The following is a 20,372-nucleotide window of genomic DNA, read 5'->3' on the forward strand; positions in this document are numbered from 1 at the left end:
TAATTTTATGACTATTTCGGGTAAAATCTTTGTAAATACAGATGTTTAAGTTCGTGACAAAGATCAATTTACCAGGTATCGATTTTATCATTTATTGACTATGTATCTTATCTCATCGACCAAACACCAAATTTTTTTATTATCTAAATGCTTGAAAAAGACCCAATCTGAAGGGTCGAAACGTCGTAACGTTTCTTTGTACATATTGCCAATTGTAGTCGAAAGTAATAAACTTTTTTTGTTTAATTATTATTGGCGAAACAAACAATCGATTTCTATTAATAAATTACGCAAAATAGATATAAAAGATTGAGAGAGACAATGACTGATGGTCAAATTAAAAAAAATCGCATTACAATAAAAGAGTTAATAACAATTTTCGTCGTTGGACAAGCTCAAAATTGGAGGTCCAAAATTTAAGAAGGTCCAAAGTAATGTGAGAACCGACTTATTGATCGCTGTAAGAATACAAAAAAGAAAATTATTTGTATACCTGAGTCGAATCTGAATTTAAAGTAATAAACTTACATAAGTGGTTGTATCACGTGAAAGGAAAAGGAAAAAGAAAAGAAATCTCGATCAGCCAAAGGCGTCTCGTCTGTGTGAAGTATCGTGAGAGACTGAGAGAAGTAATAGAAATGTTTTTGAATCTCATGCTTTTGTCCTGACTGTATTGGATAGTTCACTAAGAATATCGAAATACGATTCGTCCAATAGTTCCGCGTCTTTGTTAAGATTGATTTCATGGGTTTGTTCTTTGATGTGAATCATTTCCGCAATTAATCGTTTTTGGTAATGAGGCTCAGAATCTAAAATTCTGGTATTGTCCCAGTCAAATGTGTGGTTGAATTGCAAAATGTGCTCCGATATTACAGAATGCTTAGCTTGACCTAATTTAATGTTGTTTTGGTGTTCTTTTAATCTCGTGCGTAACTGTTTTGGTTTATCCCACATAAAATGCGTCACATCAGTCTTTAGAGTGAATCTTATAAACTACGTTGTTATTCATTAATCGCGGGTTTCTGTTCTTGTGGACTCGTATAAATTTCAACTTATTAAGACAACGGTACTCTACTGTCTATCTGTCAATTACAGGAGCCACTCGCGTGCCGTTGCAGCATTTATATAAGAGAGTACAAAATATTTTTTTATTTCCTCTTCAGAGTCATTGTTTATTCTGCTATTGTCGCTTAAAGATTATGATTTTTTGAGAAAAACTAACTTCCTTAATCTGAGATTGATTTGCGCAAAAATCAAATCAATAGGATAACCGTTGTCGATTAATATGTTGACGATTAATTCAAGATTTTTTTTATAAAAGCACGGATGAGACAATAAAATTACTCTATCAACAAGACTGTATATGGTTCCCTTTTTGTGGTGTAAGGGGTGGTTAGAAAAGAATGATAAAATTCTTCTCGAAAAGGTTTTGTTTCTCTCAATTTTTTATATCTATTTTGCGTAATTTATTAATGTAATTTTATCGATTAGAACGTTCTGAAGAAGACCAAGTAGGTCGAAACGTAAATATATATTTAACATATGTTTATTAAATTTTAATTTTAAACTAACATCTAAAATTTCTTTGCTCAAATTTTAGCCGTTTAATCTTCCTTAGATAGGTTTTTTATTTCTACAGCACTGTATAGACAAATTGTTAATATTTTAACATAACTTTATAATGTCAAAACAAAAAAATTACTTAAAAGAATTAAATCAAATACAATGTAATACAAGTTACAAGTTGAGTAATAAATTAGAAAAAACAAGCATTAGTATTTTTCTTTCGAGATATCTTGTTTACTTCTCACATATGATTATTAAATATTTGTTTCATTTATTATGTTCAATTTTTTGCTTTTTATTTAAGTGAATGTAATTTGATTTTTAAATTAAGTGTTTAAAAATTTTTGTGAAATAATACACTGCTAAAAAAAATTAGGGAATTACTTTTTGTTATTAAATTTTTGCCTATTTTTAAACTGTAATTTAAACTGTACTTAGTGAATAATAATTAATGTAAAAAAAGTTAAAAAAAAGGTTTTACAGGGCAAACTCTTTACTATAAGGTGCTTTTATTCAATTGTCACTCAGGTTAATATTCAAAGGCGTGGTCAGCTTTGAAGGACGTATTTAAAATATACAAAATCTTAAAATTTGCAGTCTTCCACCGCCTAACACAAAATTGGCGAACATAATCATTGATACCATCTCAAAGTATAAACTTTGCCCTTTCAAATGAAAAAAAAACTTTATTTTACGCCAGTTATTTAGCGAGATATCGCAATTTAAAGTAACCCCTGTTTTTTTTATGATTGTAGCACGATACCGCCGGCATTTGCGTAACCTGATGTGCACCACGGGCAGGTTGCTCATTCGGATTTTGCACATGATGTATGTATGTGTACATGGAGTGTACATGTGTATGTGTGTACATGTAGAGGTTTTTTTTTAGTAAGAAGTGTTGCCACTTTTTTGCCGTTTCACGCGCAATCTTGATCTCATATTGATGCATTTTTTTACATCAGATTGAAAAGGCAAGATTTGCGTCAGATTTGGAATAAAATTTCTTAATCTAATCTAAAAAAATGCATCAATATGAGATCAAGATTACGCGAGGTAATACGGCGAAGAGATGACAACACTTCTTACTAAAAAAAACTTCTACATGTACACACATACACATATACACTCCATACATACATATACACATACACATACATGATGTGCAAAATCCAACTGAACAACCTGCCCGTGGTGCATATCAAGTTACGCAAATGCCGGCGGTATTGTGCTGAAATCGTAAAAAAAAACAGGGGTTACTTTAAATTGCGATATCTCGCAAAATAATAATTGACGTAGGACAAAGTTTTTTTTTTCATTTAAAAGGACAAAGTCAGTACTTTGAGATAGTATCAATAATTATGTTTGTTAATTTTTTTGTTAGGCGGTGGAAGACTGCAAATTTCAAGATTTTGGATATCTCATAACTATCAAATATGTTCTTATTCAAAATTGACCACGCCTTTGAGTATTAACCTGAGTAAAAATTGAACAAAATACCTTATAGTAGAGAGTTTGCCCTGTAAAACCTTTCTTTAAACTTTTTTTACGTTAATTATTCGCTGAGTAATTATAGTTTAAAAATGGGCAAAAATTTACTGACAAAACGTGATCCCCTAATTTTTTTTAGCAGTGTATTTAAGAGTTACACTGATGAGGTGATGAACGGGAATCTTTTATAGTCCGTTAACAATATGTTAATATCTTTCTATTTGATACTTCGCTCTATGCTTTCCTCATCTTGCATTTCCTCAGGCGAACCTATATTTGAGGTAATAAAGAACATCCAGCCGGACACAGAACTGGTGGCTTGGTTTCTGCCAGCAACGCAGCAGGACTTTGTTATCATTTCTCACGATGTATGCTCCAGATCAGCGATCTACAGGTGCACAATCGATTCTATTTTAGACGGTGAGTGAAAGACGTAGGTAAGCTTATTTACAGATATCGCCAATAAACATCATTGCAAAAATATGTTTTTAATGTAGATACTTGAATCACATTTAGGAGCTTCCGATAACTTTGGCAACATAATATATGAGACTGATTCTTTAAAAAGCACTTTTTAAATATTAAATGTTATACAAAAATAAAGTATCGTCGCGGCTAATTACTCTAGAGTTATGGACAACAAGAAGAAAATATAGTAGGAGGTGTACATCTAGAAATAAAAATTAACTTAATTAGTTTAATATTATTATTAATAAAAGTATTATCTAACCTTATCTACCCTAACCTAACCTAACCACGCTTAATAAAAGTTAATTAAGTTGGATCATATTAGATATATCTACAACAAAGACTTTATTATTATATTAGAGGCTAGTGAAAGATATTTTGGACATTTAAAACCAAATTTTTCTATGAATTGTGAATTTTCTGATTTTACTTATGACCGCCAAATGCGATTTCTCGCAAAATACTCGCCTAAATTAAAAAACAAGGTACCAGTTGTAAAAATAATTAAGAGATATATCTTTATAAAACAATGAGTCACTTGCCTCTTATTTAAGATTTTTGAAAAGGTAGCTATCCTAAGCAAAAAAATAAAGCTGCACGGTTGAATCTATCATAATTATACATTCCTCTTAAAAAAAAATACAAAATTAACCATGTATACGATTTGTATATAAAAAACATATACTGTAACACATTATCGTGTACGCGCGCACGTATGCACATATACAGGGTGTTTCTAAAACTATGTCAGAGATTTTAAGGGCGTATTCTAGAGGTCAAAATAAGAAAAAAAGTTTCTATAAACATGGGTTCAAAAATACTATTAATTATTACGCTATAAAAAATTTCAACAATCTTTTTTCCTCGATTTTAGGGGGGAATGACCCGGTTTCATTATCTCTGATTAACTGTAACCTTCGATTAAACTCACTCTTCTAAGGGAAACAGAAAGAGATGAAGAGTGAGTTTAATCGAAAGTTATACAATTAATCGACATTGGTGAAACTGGCCCTATAATTCGGAGAGAAAGCATTTTTAGACCCATGTTTACAGGAACTTTTTTTCTTGTTTTGATCCCTAGAATACGCCCTTAAAATCTCTGACATAATATTAAAAACACCCTGTATGTACGTGACAATAATAATTTGTAATAGTAATAATTTCTATACAAGAATCTCATATCTTCTATCATATGTTTAATAGTGCTTATAATTTGACAATTGAAAACTATTGCACACCTCAAGCAAAACAAGAAGTCATAATGACGTCAAAATGATTCCAAATTGATTATTAAAAGAATCACTTTAATGTCATTTCAATCATCGCTACTTGTTCTGCTCAGGACTTTGAGACTTTAAAAAAACAAGCTATTTTTGCCTACTGCGAAACTTTAAGCAATCATTGGAAACTGTGTTGTTGAGATTTTCTAGAAACAGAAAATAACATTTATTTGTCCACCAAGTCTGGGGAAAGTTATAAAAACCGAGATTTATTATCAATTGTTGAAATAGTCGTTAAAATGATTTTTTTTTCTTAATTTTATACCTTGATATGTCATTAAAATAAAATCAACTGCACATTTTTGTGTTGAAAGATGAGTGGTAAATGTAAAGAATTTGATTTCCATAATATATATGTGTGTGTGTGTGTGTGTATTGTAGAGATATATGGATAATATGAAAAATGTGCATTTTTCCTCTCTTAGCTGAATCCAGATCCACGAACAAGGACGTGAGGAAATTTGGTCCCATGTGTGTGTGTGTGTGTGTGTGTGTGTGTGTGTGTGTGTGTGTGTGTGTGTGTGTGTGTGTGTGTGTGTGTGTGTGTTTGCTGCTTGCATGCAGACGCGCACACTTTTTTTCTTTCTCCATTTTTAGCTCTCCGTTTCTGTCTCTCTTCTTCTCTACCTATTTATTCCCATTTTCCCCTTTTCCTCTCTGTCTCATTCTTCTTTGCTTTACTCACATTCGTCGCTATCATCAGAACTTTAGTAGATTTTGTTTGTAAAAAATGTATTCAAGTATTTTACAAGAACTTTAACAGATAGTTGATTCTAAGCAAATCCAAAATATCAAATAATTATCGTAATGTGAAAGCAGCAATCACCACACGCAGGTCTACTTTGCAAGTGCACGTATAATCAGTTATGCTAAATAAATCAGTTTAGATTTATCAATAAAAATATAAAAGTATATGTTTCTCATAAGATGACATGAATCCTAACTAGGAGAAGAATGCTATCACATTGTTGGATTCTTCCGGATCTCTCTGCATGTATGTACCTACAGCACATAAACATTGTATAAATGAGAAAATAATCTTCTCTACATTTACTACTCACCTTCCAACACATGTTCAACAAATGTGCAATTAATTTTATCTTAAAGACATGCCATAAGGTATAAAGCTTAAAACACTTTACATGATCATTTCAACAATCGATAATATAATAAATCCTGATTTTCATAACTTTTTTCGAACCTAGCAAACAAATAATTGTTATTTTCAGTTTCTAGAAAATCTCGAAAATAGTTTTCAATGATTAGTTAAGGTTTCGTCAGTGAACCAAAAATAGCTTATTTTTAACATTTTCCTTTATCGTTTTACTTATATCTAATTTGGTTCTGCGTTCTCTCATTTTAAAATTCACAAAGAATCTCGTTCCAATGTTGTAACTAAGGATCGTCTAGCTATCCCGCAGCCATTGTACTGTCTTTTATCTTCGAATACACATGCGCGCGCAGGAATGGTGACAACCCGCATTTGAATCGGAAATCGCGAATCTTTTGTGATCCGCCCGACAAAAAGGCCGGCTGCACATTTGCATTTCAGATCGTTTTTGTCGAGTCTGTTGTTCTTTCTCCGATTGCACTGCGAATACCGCTAAATGGCTGCAACGGCGACCGATCGGCGAAGAGATGAAAGATCAACATGAAATTGCCGCAAACTATAATATTTTTTTTTGTTTTTATTTGGTCGACTCAAGTAAATAAAAAAAATTTATTGATCAAATATGTACGTTCGAATTTTTATAAATACTTTATTAAAAATTTTATGCTTCTTTGAATCAGTGTTTATATAAAACACTGGTTCAAAGACAATTGGGTTAATATATTATTTTTTGATAATTATAAATATTAGATTATCAATCGTTGAAATCAAATATAATAAAAATATGATTAAAAATGTAGGGTAAATATTTACCCTTACGAATTCCCCCTCAATGACCTTCTTCATATATATTGTAGAGAATACTCTCCTGAATAATCTTCAAAAGGTTTTAGCTGTCGCTCGTTCTTTATTAAAAAATTATTAACAAAAGAAGTTTAAAAAACATAGCAGTTATTTTAAGTATTAAAAGGCATATACGACCAATATGAATGTGGAAATAGTATATTGTACAACTAGTGAGAAAAGTGCAGGTCGATTCTGAATGAGTGTGAAGTTGACCATCACACTTATTTGGGCTCGACCACTCTTCCCACGAGTTGTTCATACTATTTTTCCTAACAAGAGCGTGAAACAGGCCGCTTTTCGCGCTTGTTTTACAATTTCTGAGAAATGGCTCCATTTTTCAACTAGTGGAGAAATGGATCGTTTTGCTCACTCAAAACAAGCGCGAAAAGCGGCCCATTTCACGCTCGCGTTAGGAAATAGTACATGTATGAACAAAGGAAAATCGTAGTGAATCGTTAATGTTTATTAAAAAATTATGAACAAATATAAATGAAAAATACAACAGTTTGTGTCAGTAATTTGCTGTGTCAGTGCTAAAGGAAGTAATTTGCTGATATGTGTGTATAGACAGTACACATGTAGGCAGGGGTGGGTGGGGGTGAACCTCGGTTTGCATGGAAAGTTGAAAACCCGAACCGTACAATGATAGACCTCGTTTTCCCTTGTAAGCAGAAGTGGGACGGAGTGGGGTGGATCGGATCGCTTCGTGTGGATGGTTCTCTGAATAGCATTGTATTTTCCATGAAAAGCGAGAAAAACCCCCCACCTTTGTTTATAAGGCGAAACGAAGTCTATCATTGTACAGTTGAGGTTTTCAACTTTTCACGCGAACCAACGTCCACTTCCACTATTCCTGCCAACGGGAGTGGAGCGGTAGCCCCTCCCTCGCCTACATGTGTACTGTCTATACACACATATCAACAAATTATTTTCTTTTAGCACTGACAGAAACTTGTATATTTCACAACTTTGTTTTGATTATAACTTTTAATTAAGCGTTGGCCGACGATTAAAGTATAAAGAAAAGTTACTCAGAGTCATCATGTCATTGACAACATAGGTCAAGGTCAAGACAAGAGGTCAATCATTACTAAAAAAATGTACAGTTATTATTACCATTTCTAGCAGTACAACATATTTTATTGCTAGAATTACCACTGTATTACTTTCGTATTGCAAGTATAATACTGGTTAATTCCTAATATTCGTTATACTGTCAGTATTGCGAGTATTAAATATTGCCAATATTATATTGCCAGTACTGCCATAGTATTTACAGTGATTGTAACTTATTTTCTTATAATTCTCTCTCTCTCTCTCTCTCTCTCTCTCTCACCAGAAGCAGACGTGTGAAACATCGCTCCGTAAAAGTGTTAATTTTTGAGTGGTTTAGAAGTGAGGGAGAGTGTTAAAAAGTTGTGTAAAGAATATCTGCATAGACCGGGGATAGCCATGAGTGTTATCTAGCCGGAATATGCTGATACATAGGCACAAGAACTGCATTTCGTATAGAGGTCATCAAAGCCTCGTACGACAGGTAGACATCGGCGGCGAACACAAAACGCTGACGTGTGAAATTGACGTGTGAAGGTGACAAGTCAATTAACCGTCTCTGCCGATATTAGCGGAATGAATGAGGAATACGCCGAGTATCGATGCTCGGCATGTAAAAAGTCGATTAAAACTGAGGTAATCGCATGCAAGTCCTGCGCTAAGTTTTTCTTCCATCCAGGATGTGTATCTAAGCACAAAATTTATGATAAAAACCGCGAATTGGTGTCGTGTCCTGGCCCATTCGAAAAGTTTATTATTAGTGATGGTGATAAAGTAGCTGATATAAATAAAGCAGTGGCGGCAGCAGCAGGAAGAACAACGGGACCTGCAAAAATAAGTCCGGCGACAACCAGCGGGAATAAAGTAGCAGCCTCGAGTGGAACAGGGGATATTGATAGAAAAATAGATTGTCTTGTAAAAACAGTGAAAGAATTAAAAGATGAGACAACATGTAAAAAAAAGATCAAGTCAATGATAAAAGAAATAGTCCGTGAGGAGATGGAAGGCATTAAACAGAAAATAGAAGAATTGAGAAAAATGTTGACGCAAGGGGTATATGGACCATCAGGTGGAGCGACAAGAAAATATAGCGATGTGATTAAAGAAAGGAAGGAAGAAAATATCTTGATTATAAAACCAAAAGTACAACAAAAGAGTGAAATTACGAAGAAAACAATTAAAGATAAAATTGATATAACCAAGATGGAAATAGGAATTACCAAATTAAGAAAGGGTTGTAAAGGGACAGTGATCTTAGGATGTGAGACGGAAGAAGAGAAGGATAAGCTAAAGGCGACGATACAAGCGGCAATGGGCGAGGAGGTCAAGATCTCTGAGCCACAGAAGAGGAAACCAAAGATTAAAATAATTAATGTTGGTGGAGAAGAAATGAAAATGGAGGATGATGAACTGATAGATACAATCAAGAAGCAGAATAGAATTGGCGAAGAATCCTGTATGCACCTAGTGAAAAAAATATTAAGAGGAAAAAATAAGGATACTGAGCAAGGATCCGTAATAATTGAAGTGGATGAAAGCACTCATAATTCACTAATAAACAGAGGAAAAATAAATTTAGGATAATTATTTAGGATGGTAAAAGTGTCCTATATTTAATTATATTAGTGTTAGAAGATGATTTAAATGCTGGGGCTATTACCATATTGCCAAGAATTGCACGAGACAGGAAACATGCTATAAATATGCAGGAAATCATAAGGCAAATGAATGTACGATGGCAAAAAAGAGGTGTGTAAACTGTACCTATAAGAATCAGACGTACAACTTGAAGATAAATGTTGAACACGAGGCGTTGGATTCGGAATGTCCGACATTTAAGAAAGTATTGGAGGAGGAGAAAAAAGAGCCGGCTGGGAAGATGCAAAATAGCAACCACAGGGAGAAGCGGAATTACTCTGGTATACGAATGCGCAAAGCTTCTTGGCGCATAAGGGTGAAATTCAACATCAGATTATGAAGAGGGTGAATCCTGCGATTCTAGCGTTATCCGAGACTAGATTGACTGTAGAAATTGAGGATAGTGAGGTCAATGTACCGGGGTATAGTATAGTTAGATGTGATGCTAAAAATAGAAACACAGGAGGAGTACTGTTGTATGTTAGGGATGATATTAAATTTAGAATAGTTGATAAGAAAAAAATAGTGTCAAATTGTTGGTGCGTGGTGGTAGAAATGAGAGAGAATTTGTATAAAGGTATGATAGCAGTAGTGTATCATTCGCCGAGTGCGTCAAATGGCGATTTTGTGAGATTTTTGGAAGATACGGTTGAAGATTTAATAATAAAGTATGACTGTATAGTGATAGGGGACTTTAATATAGATATAATGGTAGATTCATTTTACACAAAGAAATTATTAACGGTAATGCAAAGCCTAGGGATGAGGCAGTATGTTGATTGTCCAACGAGAGTTACAAAAGATAGTCGAACGATGATAGATTTAATTTTTTTTGAATAGGGAAATAAAAGTACAAGTGAATGAGAAACCTAAAATAACGGATCATGCATGGCTAAAAGTAAAATTTAATATGAATAAAAAAAGAAATAAATATAAAGAATTTAGAGGCAGGGACTATAGTAAATTTAATGTAGATGAATTTCTTAGAATAATGGAAGAAAGAACTGAGCAAGGTCAGGGGCTAGATATAAGTATAAGAGCGGAGAGATTTGTTAATAGTATAGTAAGTGTATTGAATACTGTAGCACCTAAGAAAAAGTTTAAGATTCCGAAAGTATGGGAAAGAAAAAAGTGGTATTCAGATGAAATTAGAATGGCAGCAGATAGAAGGGATGAGGCTCACAGTAGAGCAATAAGCACAGGTAAGGAGCAGGATTGGGAATATTTCAAAAATGAAAGAAATGCAGTAGTAAAACTTATCAGGGCAAAAAAGAAGAAATATTATGAGAATATGGTAGATAATAATAGAAACGATCCTACAAAGATGTGGAAAAATTTGAAAGAATTAATTAAGGGTGAGCAAAGGGGTTCAGAGAACATCGATAATGTAGATTTTGAAATATTAGAAGACATGGAAGAATGCAATATAGCTGATAAATTTAATACATATTATGTAAAAAGTATTAGTAACATTGTGCAATCTATTAGTAATAAGGGGATAAAAGGCACAGGTAGGAGACCTATTTATGTAATTGAGAATAAGGGAATTATGAAAAATTGAACCAATTAGCGCAAGAGACCTGGAACAAATTGTTAGGGAACTACCACGAAAGAACGGAACAGAGGAAGTGATAAATAGTGATATACTGAAAATGGTGCTACCTGTGATAAAAGATGAGTTTGTAGGGGTAATAAATGATTCGCTTAGGACAGGAAATTTCCAGAAGGATGGAAAACATCCACGATAATACTGATACCAAAGGTAAACAAACCAAAAAAAGCGAGCGAGTATAGACCGATTAATATGTTACCGATATATGAAAAAGTATTAGAGTTAGTTGTAAAAAAACAGTTGGATAAATTTCTAGAAGACAATGAAATAATAACCGAATACCAATCGGGATTTAGGAAAAAGCAGTCGTGTGAGACAGCAATTCAAAGTTTTATCGAGAAATGGAAGTTGATAATTGAGGAGAAAAAATAGTGGGGGTGTTATTCCTGGATCTCAGGAGAGCGTTTGAGACAATAGATAGGATAAGATTAGTGGAATAATTATATCAGTATGGAATAAGAGGAGTGGTACTGGAATGGATAATATCGTATTTAAGTAATAGAAAGCAGCAAGTTAGATTCAATGGTATATGTTCTAAAATAATTGAGACAGTATATGGCGTGCCACAGGGATCACTATTAGGACCTCTATTGTTTATTTTGTATATAAATGATATAGTTAAAGTCTGTCCGAAGGGAAGTATATTTAGATTATTTGCAGATGATACGACCGCAAGTATAACAGGAGAAAGTTGTGAGGAATTAGAAATAAAACTAAATATGGTGCTCGGTATGCTTGAAGAATGGATGAATGTGAATATAATATATTCCATCGACAGCAATTGGCAAAAAATATACATATACTTCACGACGTTTCAACCCAGGATTCGGGTCCTTATCAAGTGATCTGACAAAACAAAAAATAACAAGCGCGAGGTCAAATAACAAAGTCAATAAGTCAAAAATTAATAGTTTAAGAGTTGAAAGTTAAAATTTCCCAAAGTATAAAAGAAGTTCCTTTAAGTCAATGCAAAAAATTCTTAAGGCGCAAAAATTCAATACCTAATGAGAAAACGAGAACCATCGTCGGCACATTCTCAGTACTTGTGTTTATGAAATTTTGGCAGAAATATCACAAATGAGAGGCTAGAAAATTAATAAATAATAGAAGTGATGTTTAAGTCCAAGAAAATTAAAGGGAGAGCACTTATTTACACAGAGAATGTCCAACGACGGCGCCAAAGGGTTAGCATTTCGTATCATGCTGACGAGTTACAATACGGATCGCAATTCTCCCGAGCCGGGAGTCAGGAATGAACTGACAGTTTCGTACATATTAAACGTTTACAAAGTTATCAGAGTACCCAACAGCAGGGAAACAAAACAATTATACACTCGAGATGACGTTGTCGTATATGGGATTCAAGTTATCGGTGTCTTTTTTTAGATTAATTGTATCTAAATATTTTTTTATTAAGAACATTTCTGCGATTTCTCTCTTTTTTCTGTTCTTTTCCCTATGCAAAATTTCCACCTCGGACCACTTGAAATCATGACTATGGGATACGCGATGTTTGCTGACAACGGAATGCTTATCGTCGTCTTTCCTTATATCCTAAAAATGTTCCGTAACGCGCGTTTTTAAGTATCGTTTTGTTTGCCCAATGTGGGATGCACAGCAATCGTTACAATTTATCCTGTAGACCACTTCAGTGGAATTATTCCTATCGAGACGGTCCTTTCCCCTCTTAATAATGACGTCCAATTTTTTTGGAACAGTATGGACAGTATTGAGGCCAATGTTAGTAAGTGTGTGACGTATATCTTCGCCAAGACCTTTGACATACGGAAGTACGACGCATTTCCTTGGATCAAATAAATTAGCAGGGGTGTTATTCACGTCACGCCTATGCCGAAGTTGTTTAATTCTGATGTTTATGTGTTTATCGATGAGATCGATTGGAAAGGAATTGTTCAAAAGTATTTTTTTAACCACATTTATGTTGGATTTGTGGAAACTTTCATCAGACAATAAGATCGCTCGATCAAGAAGACTCGTGATGGTATTAACTTTATATTTAATCGGATGGCTGGAGAAAAAATTGATGTAACGGCCTGAAAACGTAGGTTTTCTATACCAATTCGTGATCAGTCGATTTCCATCCCTGATAACTATAGTGTCGAGAAACGGGAGAGAATTATTCCTTTCCAATTCGGAGGTGAAATTTAACCGTGGGTGGTAGCTATTAAACACATCGAGTATGTCGTTTACTCTTGACTTAGGTATTATGGCAAAGATATCGTCCACGTATCTACAGAAAAACTGAACTTAAAAATCGAGTGCACCGAGGCAATGATTCTCCAAGTCCTCCATTACAATGTCGGAAGCTTTGGGAGAAAATGGAGAACCCATCGGACTGCCAAAAATTTGTTCATAAAAATGCCCATTGAAGCAAAAACTTGTAGAGCTTAATATTAAGTCGATAGCGTGTAGAAATTGCGATAGAGAGAATTTCGTGTGTGGAGAAATAAAATGCCATCGTTTTTCAATTCCTTTTAGGACTAATTCTTTTGGAATGTTAGTAAATAGTGACGTGACATCCAAGGAAACGAGAACTTGGTCAGAATTAATCGTTACATTTTTAATAGTTTTAGCAAAAGACTAGCTGTCCTTAATGTAAGATTCGGGTTTCAGTAAAGTGCCCTCCAAAATCATATGCAGGTAACTGGCTATGTTATATAATGGACTCCCGACAGAAGAAACAATAACACGCAAAGGAAAGCCCGCTTTATGCACCTTTGGCAGTCCGTAGCATCGCGGAAGATTACCGTTAGTGCAATTCAACTGATAGTAGGTATAATCTATAATGTCATTATCGTACTATGATTTAACTAGTTTATTGAGTTTTGCGATTAATTGTTTACTGGGATCTTTTTTTAGTTTCTTATACGTTGAATCATCATTAAGAAGATCTATCATTCGGTTGTTGTAATCTGATTTTTCCATAATGACAGTGATTTGGCCCTTATCCGCCTTAGTAACGAAAATATCCTGATTATTTTTCGAGAATTTCTTGCAATTATTAAACTCACTCAGAATATATCGATCTAAATAGTACTGAGAATGTACCGACGATGGTTCTCGTTTTCTCATCAGGTATTGAATTTTTGCGCCTTAAGAATTTTTCGCATTGACTTAAAGGAACTTTTTTTATACTTTGGGAAATTTTAACTTTCAACTCTTAAACTATTAATTTTTGACTTTTTGACTTTGTTATTTGACCACGCGCTTGTTGCTTTTTGTTGTGTCAGATCACTTGATAAGGACCCGAATCCTGGGTTGAAACGTCGTGAAGTATATGTACATTTTTTGCCAATTGCTGTCGATGGAATATATTATTTTTTGTTAAAACATTATTGGCGGAACAAACATTTATTTTTGGAATGTGAATATGTTAAAAATGAATGCAGATAAGACCAAATATATGATAGTTAGAAGTATAAGGAAAGAAATAAAAACAGACATAATAGTAAAAAGTTTGGATGGAACTATAATTGAGCGTGTCGAGATAACGAAACATCTGGGTGTAATGATCGATAGTAAACTCCGTTGGGAGAATCACTGTGATTATATGTTAAAGAAAATAGGGAAAAAAGTGAGTTTTCTGAATAGAATAGGAAATGATATATCGGTGTACACTCGATGTACTGTGTATAAGCCTATCATAGCGCCTCACTTTGAATTGCGCAACGATGTTAGTAGGCATGGGTGAAACGCAACTGAATCGACTGCAAGTGGCACAAAACCGTGCCATGAGAGTCATACTGCAATGCTCGCGATATACAAAGGTAGAATTGATGCTGCAAACTCTTAAGTTTATGAATGTAAGACAGAGGCTAATGTACAATGTATGTAATTTTATTTTTAAGATAGTATAAGAGGCATAATGCCAAACATTTAAGTAATAGGATAGAAATAGTAGGAGATGTGAGTGGATGGCAAACGAGGCAGGCTGAGAATATTAGAATTCAATATAGCAGGACGAGAAGCGCACAGAAAAGTCTATTTTATGAAGGTTTGAATATGTATAACGCCCTACCGTTAGAAATTAAGCAATGCGAATGAATTGAACCATTCAAACGTAGGTTAAGAGAACATATTGTACCTCATGTAAAGGAATTAATTTAATGATATTTTATGTAAAAATAGCCGAGGAGGCTAATAAAGCTCAATCAATCAATCAATCAATCAATCTCTCTGTGTGTGTGTGCGCGCGTGCGTGCGTGCGGGCGTGCGTGCGTGCGTGCGTGCGTGCGGGCGTGCGTGCGTGCGTGCGTGCGTGCGTGCGTGCGTGCGTGCGTGCGTGTGTGAGTATCATTGCGTGTCTATTCTCTTTGCTCTTGCTTCAAGTGCATCTGTTTTCTGCCATAAGCTGCCTTCAGGCCATTTTGTTGCAGGTATTAGCAGGTCTTTATGTCACACATGCTGCGCATGGGCCTACCGTTGCCGATCTTATCTATATGCCATTTTCTGAGCATGTGATATCTAGTGATTGTTGATTGGCTGCTTTGGTTGATTTTTGCGACATCTCTTGTGATCTATATGTAACACTGTGCTCGCAGATCGATGTGATATGACTTTTATTTTGATCTCTGCGTCATCTCTTGTGATCTAGTTGTACTGCTTGCTTGATTGGCGTGCCAAGTGACTTTTACTTTTTGGCCTATAACGTGACTGTTGATAACTTATGCTGCGTACGTGTGCCAGGTGTTCTAAATCAATTGCCGGTAAATATAATTCTTGTACCGAGTGCTGTAAATCATTTCATCCGGGTTGTGTCAAATCTTACATAGGCACGAAGGCTGCTAGTGATTGTTGCAAATATCAGCTGTTAAATATGCCGGTTACACCATGCAAGGGATGAACGCCGTACGTCTTCTTCTTCTGATCAGGGTGATATTGCGTCTGGCATTGTTGGTGCCTCACATTCTGGTGCACGTTCACATTTCACTACGCATGACGCTACTCATGACACTGTACATGGCTCTACCAACGACCTTTTGCGTGGATTGATTGAGCAGATAAAAAAATTAGATGCTAAGCTTTCTGCTTTTATTGACAGTCGGCAACGTACTAATAAAGAATTAAGTGATAAACTCAGTCACTTAAATTATCTTGCCGACACGGTCAGAATAGTCAGCGCATTGCTAAATTGGAGCAAGACAATGCTAAACTTATTCGTGAAATTCATGACTTGAAATCTGCTCAGTCTTTTCAGGGATCTTATGGTGGAAATAAGTTGATCATATCAAGTCTACCATCGGCGTTATCTGTTACTCCATCTGAGCTCGCCAAGAATGTGTTAGAGGCATTAGAAGTTCCGGACTTGTCATGCCATATTCTCGGCGTCAGAGCTGATAAAAAGGCATTGTCAGCGACTTCCACAGTTGCTGCATCTTCCAGCTCGGTTATTGTTACCTTGGGCTCGGCATTGTTACCTTGGCCTCGAGCGCCGTTCGCGATACGGTTATTTCAAGGAAGCAGACAAAGGGTGTACTCAAAAGAAAAGACGTAGCAGTGGTAACTCAGATCGTAACATTTATGTAAATGAGTTGTTATCCAAGAGCACTTATGACATATTACAACGGGCTAAGAGTATTGCTAAAGAGAGGTCATATAAGTATGTCTGGGTAAAGAATGGCCAGATATGTGTTAGGTATTTCGATGGTGAACCTGTTATCCGCATTGATTCTGACACTGATCTTGCTAAGCTTGTCTGACGGGTCCGACCTGCTCGTCCCTTGTCTTCGATCGTTTGGCATAATTCAACATGCAATTCTTCTCTGATCCGTATTGCTCAATTTAACGCTAATTCCCTTCGTGGACATATCAACTTGCTTGCACGTGAAATTGGATAACATTAGTTTCTGGTATAGGGCTTCTAGTGCTTTCTTTCCTTGTTATTAGTTTGTAAATTGCGCTGCGCCTTAGTTTTTAGTTTTACAGTGTATATTATTGAAATCGGCTATATTTTATTGCGTTATACTCTGTATCCTATTAATTGTTTTTATGCTGGATCATTGGTTGCTCGCCTTATGAGAAAGAGCATGCACACGCTTTTATAACTACAGTATTGTACTTTATCTTTGCCCTTTAGCCATTGCTTGGGCATAATAAATTATATTTATCTATCTATCTATCTATCTCTCCCTCCCTCCCTCCCCTCCCTCTTTCTCCCTCTTTTCTTTTTCTTAAACATACTTCGTATAATTATATTTATTTTATTTATTCAAGCACTAATAGTAATTGCAAATAGTTTGGTCAAAAATGTATCAATGAAATCAGCTAAAAGAACAAAATTAATTTATTACTCTTTTTGTTTTACACAACAGATAATGTAACATATAACACATAATAGATAATATTACGTAAAATTTTATACGTTACTTGGGGCCGGTGTTCCAACCTGTTGGTAAACTACCTAATAGTTAAATTATATATATGTTTGTTGGAGATACGAAGTGGCTCCACTCGAACTAACTGTCGCGACATTACCGACGCCTATCTATTCTATTTTCTGATACTCATAGTTCAGTTCAGTTCTCTTTCTGGCGTCGCACGGTTGACCACGTGTAACCATAATCGTTGTAATTCTATACTGAATAAAACCGCGTTATATAGAAACAAACTCTAATTATCACCCGCCAACAGGTTATGGGCCCAGGGTGCGTGAAACGCGAGTGTTCGATTAAAAGTCGCGAGTGAAGAGCTCGGCGAAAACGTGGTTAAGGTGTACCGTGCGCCGCGTATACGGAAAAACCGTTAGCGTGTGAGAACCAATACGCGAAAATAGAGAAATCGCGAGATAAAGACTAAAACAATAAAAGACAGTAAAAGTGGTGTTAAAATGTCGGCGATTATGAGAATCGAGCCGTTAACTGCCGAAAATTATGATACGTGGAAAATGCAGATGGAGGCTATACTGGTGAAAAACGACGTATGGGCCTACGTGAACGGGACAAAAGTGAAGCCGTCGTCTGGGACAGATGCGATGGAATGGACAAATAAAGATGCGAAAACAAAAGCCGATATCGTGTTGTCGATGAGTACGTCGGAGCTGAACGTGATCCGTGGTCTAGAAACGTCAAGAGAAGTATGGCTAAAAATCGAGTCGACATTCCAGTCGAAGGGACCGGCGCGAAAAGCGATACTCTTGAAGAAAATCATTTTGTCACGATTGAAAGAGGGGGACAATGTACGAACCCACCTTACGGAATTTTTCGAGGCAGTGGCAAGATTAAAAGAGATCGGTTTGATAGTCAACGAGGAAGTGCTAACAATCTTATTGTTATACAGTTTGCCAGAATCGTTTGGAAATTTTCGTTGCGCTATTGAGACGCGAGATGAGTTGCCAGATCCCGAGATATTGCGAGTGAAAATACTTGAAGAATACGAATCGCGAAAAGCGAGCGACAACAATACAGAGCAGAATGTTATGTACGCGAGAAGGTCAAAGTTTCGTCAAAACACGCGTGTGCCACATGACAGTCGTGAAGATTCGAGGAATGATAAAACCGAAAGCCAAGCAAGTGCGGGTCAAAGAAAACTTAAATGTTTCCGTTGTGGTAAAACCGGTCATATTGCCAAAAAATGTCTGGCAAAGTATCCTGCGAATTTACAAGTGAGTGCACGACAGATGGAAGACAATGACAATGAATCGGTGAGTTCGGAACGAGCGCGCGGGGACACGGCGATGCTGAACACAGTTGAGACGGTATTATTTAATCGCGAGAGCGTAAATGGTGTAGAATGGTGCTTGGACAGTGGGTGCACTGCACACATGTGTACTGAAAAGACAAAGTTCGAGAAAATCGAAAGTGTGTATAAGACATTGAATTTGGCGAACAGTGAGTCAACGAATATAACGGGCGCGGGAAACGTGCGAATGGCCGTGAGTAATGGTAAACAGGAGACAAATGTAAACTTTGAAAAAGTATATTACGTGTCGGATTTACGTACAAACGTGTTATCGGTGTCAAAAATAACGGATCGCGGATATGAAGTACATTTTCGTGAAAAAGGCGCGACCGTGACCGGTGAGCACGGAGAAATAATTTTTCGAGCAGATAGAATCGGAAATTTGTATTATGTGCGAAGGGACAAAAACCCGATAAAAGAAAACGATGCGGCGAGAAAAGGAGAGAATGTGGTGATGTCCGTGAATCATACTGAGAGTGAGATCGACGAGTGGCATTACAAGTTGGGACATTTAAACGAACGAGACTTAAAAAACATGGCGAAAAGCGGAGTTGTGCATGGTTTGAAACTTAAGATCGATCAAACAATGTCAACATGTGAAGTGTGTATTCGCGAGAAACAAACTCGAGATCCATTTCCGAAAAGTGAAGGCGGTCGTACGAAAAACTTATTAGAAATAGTACATTCAGATGTGTGTGGACCGATGAGAACTGCGTCACATTCGGGCGCAAAATACTTTGTGACATTTATCGATGATAGGTCGCGTTGGTGCGAGGTTATCTTTGTGAAAAACAAAAGCGATGTTTTGAGTGCGTTTAAAAAGTACAAGGCCGCAGCAGAAACTTTAACAGGGAGAAAAATAAAAGCATTACAGTCGGACAATGGAAAAGAATACTGCAACAAGGAATTTGACCAATTCTTGGAGTAAAACGGTATCGCGAGGCGATTATCGACACCGCATACCCCCCAACAAAACGGCGTGGCGGAGAGAAAGAATCGGACGCTGGTCGAAATGGCCAGGTGCATGATGCGTCAAGCGGATGTTTCTCCAGTGTTTTGGGCAGAGGCGGTAAATACTGCGTGCTATGTGAGAAATCGGTGCGTGACAAAATCGCTGGATGGACAGATACCGTATAAATTATGGAAAGGGAAAACACCTACGGTGATATATTTTCAAATCTTTGGTTCGAAAGTGTTCGTGTCATACAAAAATCCCTAAAAAGGAAAATTTGATTCCAGATCAGAGGAGGGTATTTTCATAGGATATTCAAATGAATCGAAAGCATATCGCGTGTGGCTACCGAAATCGCGTAAAGTAATCGTGAGTCGCGACGTGAAATTTTTGAACGAGTCAGCTTTTGATCGTGAATACCAAGAGTTTCTTGAGGACGAGAAACCCGACTCAATCGAAACTAGAGGACACGAATGGAAAGACGAGTTGATTGAGGACGAGGCAGAGGAGCATCACGCCGAAGGACCTCAAGATGTCATCAAGGAAAGGCATCATACAGAAGTACCTCGAGATGTCATCGTTAGAGCACCTAAACGAAGGGCAACGGAAGGCTCTACTCCTTTACCAACGAGGCTTCAACCACCGAAACGTGGAAGGGGA

The 20,372-nt window shown here is 36.1% G+C and overlaps 1 protein-coding gene across 3 annotated transcripts in view; it reads left to right on the forward strand.

Moving 5' to 3' along the window:
• The window catches only part of LOC139817378 (uncharacterized), a 198,135-nt gene that overhangs the window by 29,036 nt on the left and 148,727 nt on the right, over nucleotides 1-20,372 (forward strand). For 2 of the 3 annotated variants that reach the window (XM_071785417.1, XM_071785416.1), the window contains exon 3: nucleotides 3,319-3,474. The exons of the other annotated variant lie outside the window; for it this stretch is intronic. In XM_071785417.1, coding sequence (XP_071641518.1) covers nucleotides 3,319-3,474 — 156 coding nt within the window. The remainder of the gene's footprint in view (nucleotides 1-3,318; nucleotides 3,475-20,372) is intronic. 3 annotated transcript variants of the gene reach the window in all.

The sequence above is a fragment of the Temnothorax longispinosus genome, chromosome 8 (genome assembly GCF_030848805.1).
Source record: "Temnothorax longispinosus isolate EJ_2023e chromosome 8, Tlon_JGU_v1, whole genome shotgun sequence".
Classification (NCBI taxonomy): domain Eukaryota; kingdom Metazoa; phylum Arthropoda; class Insecta; order Hymenoptera; family Formicidae; genus Temnothorax; species Temnothorax longispinosus.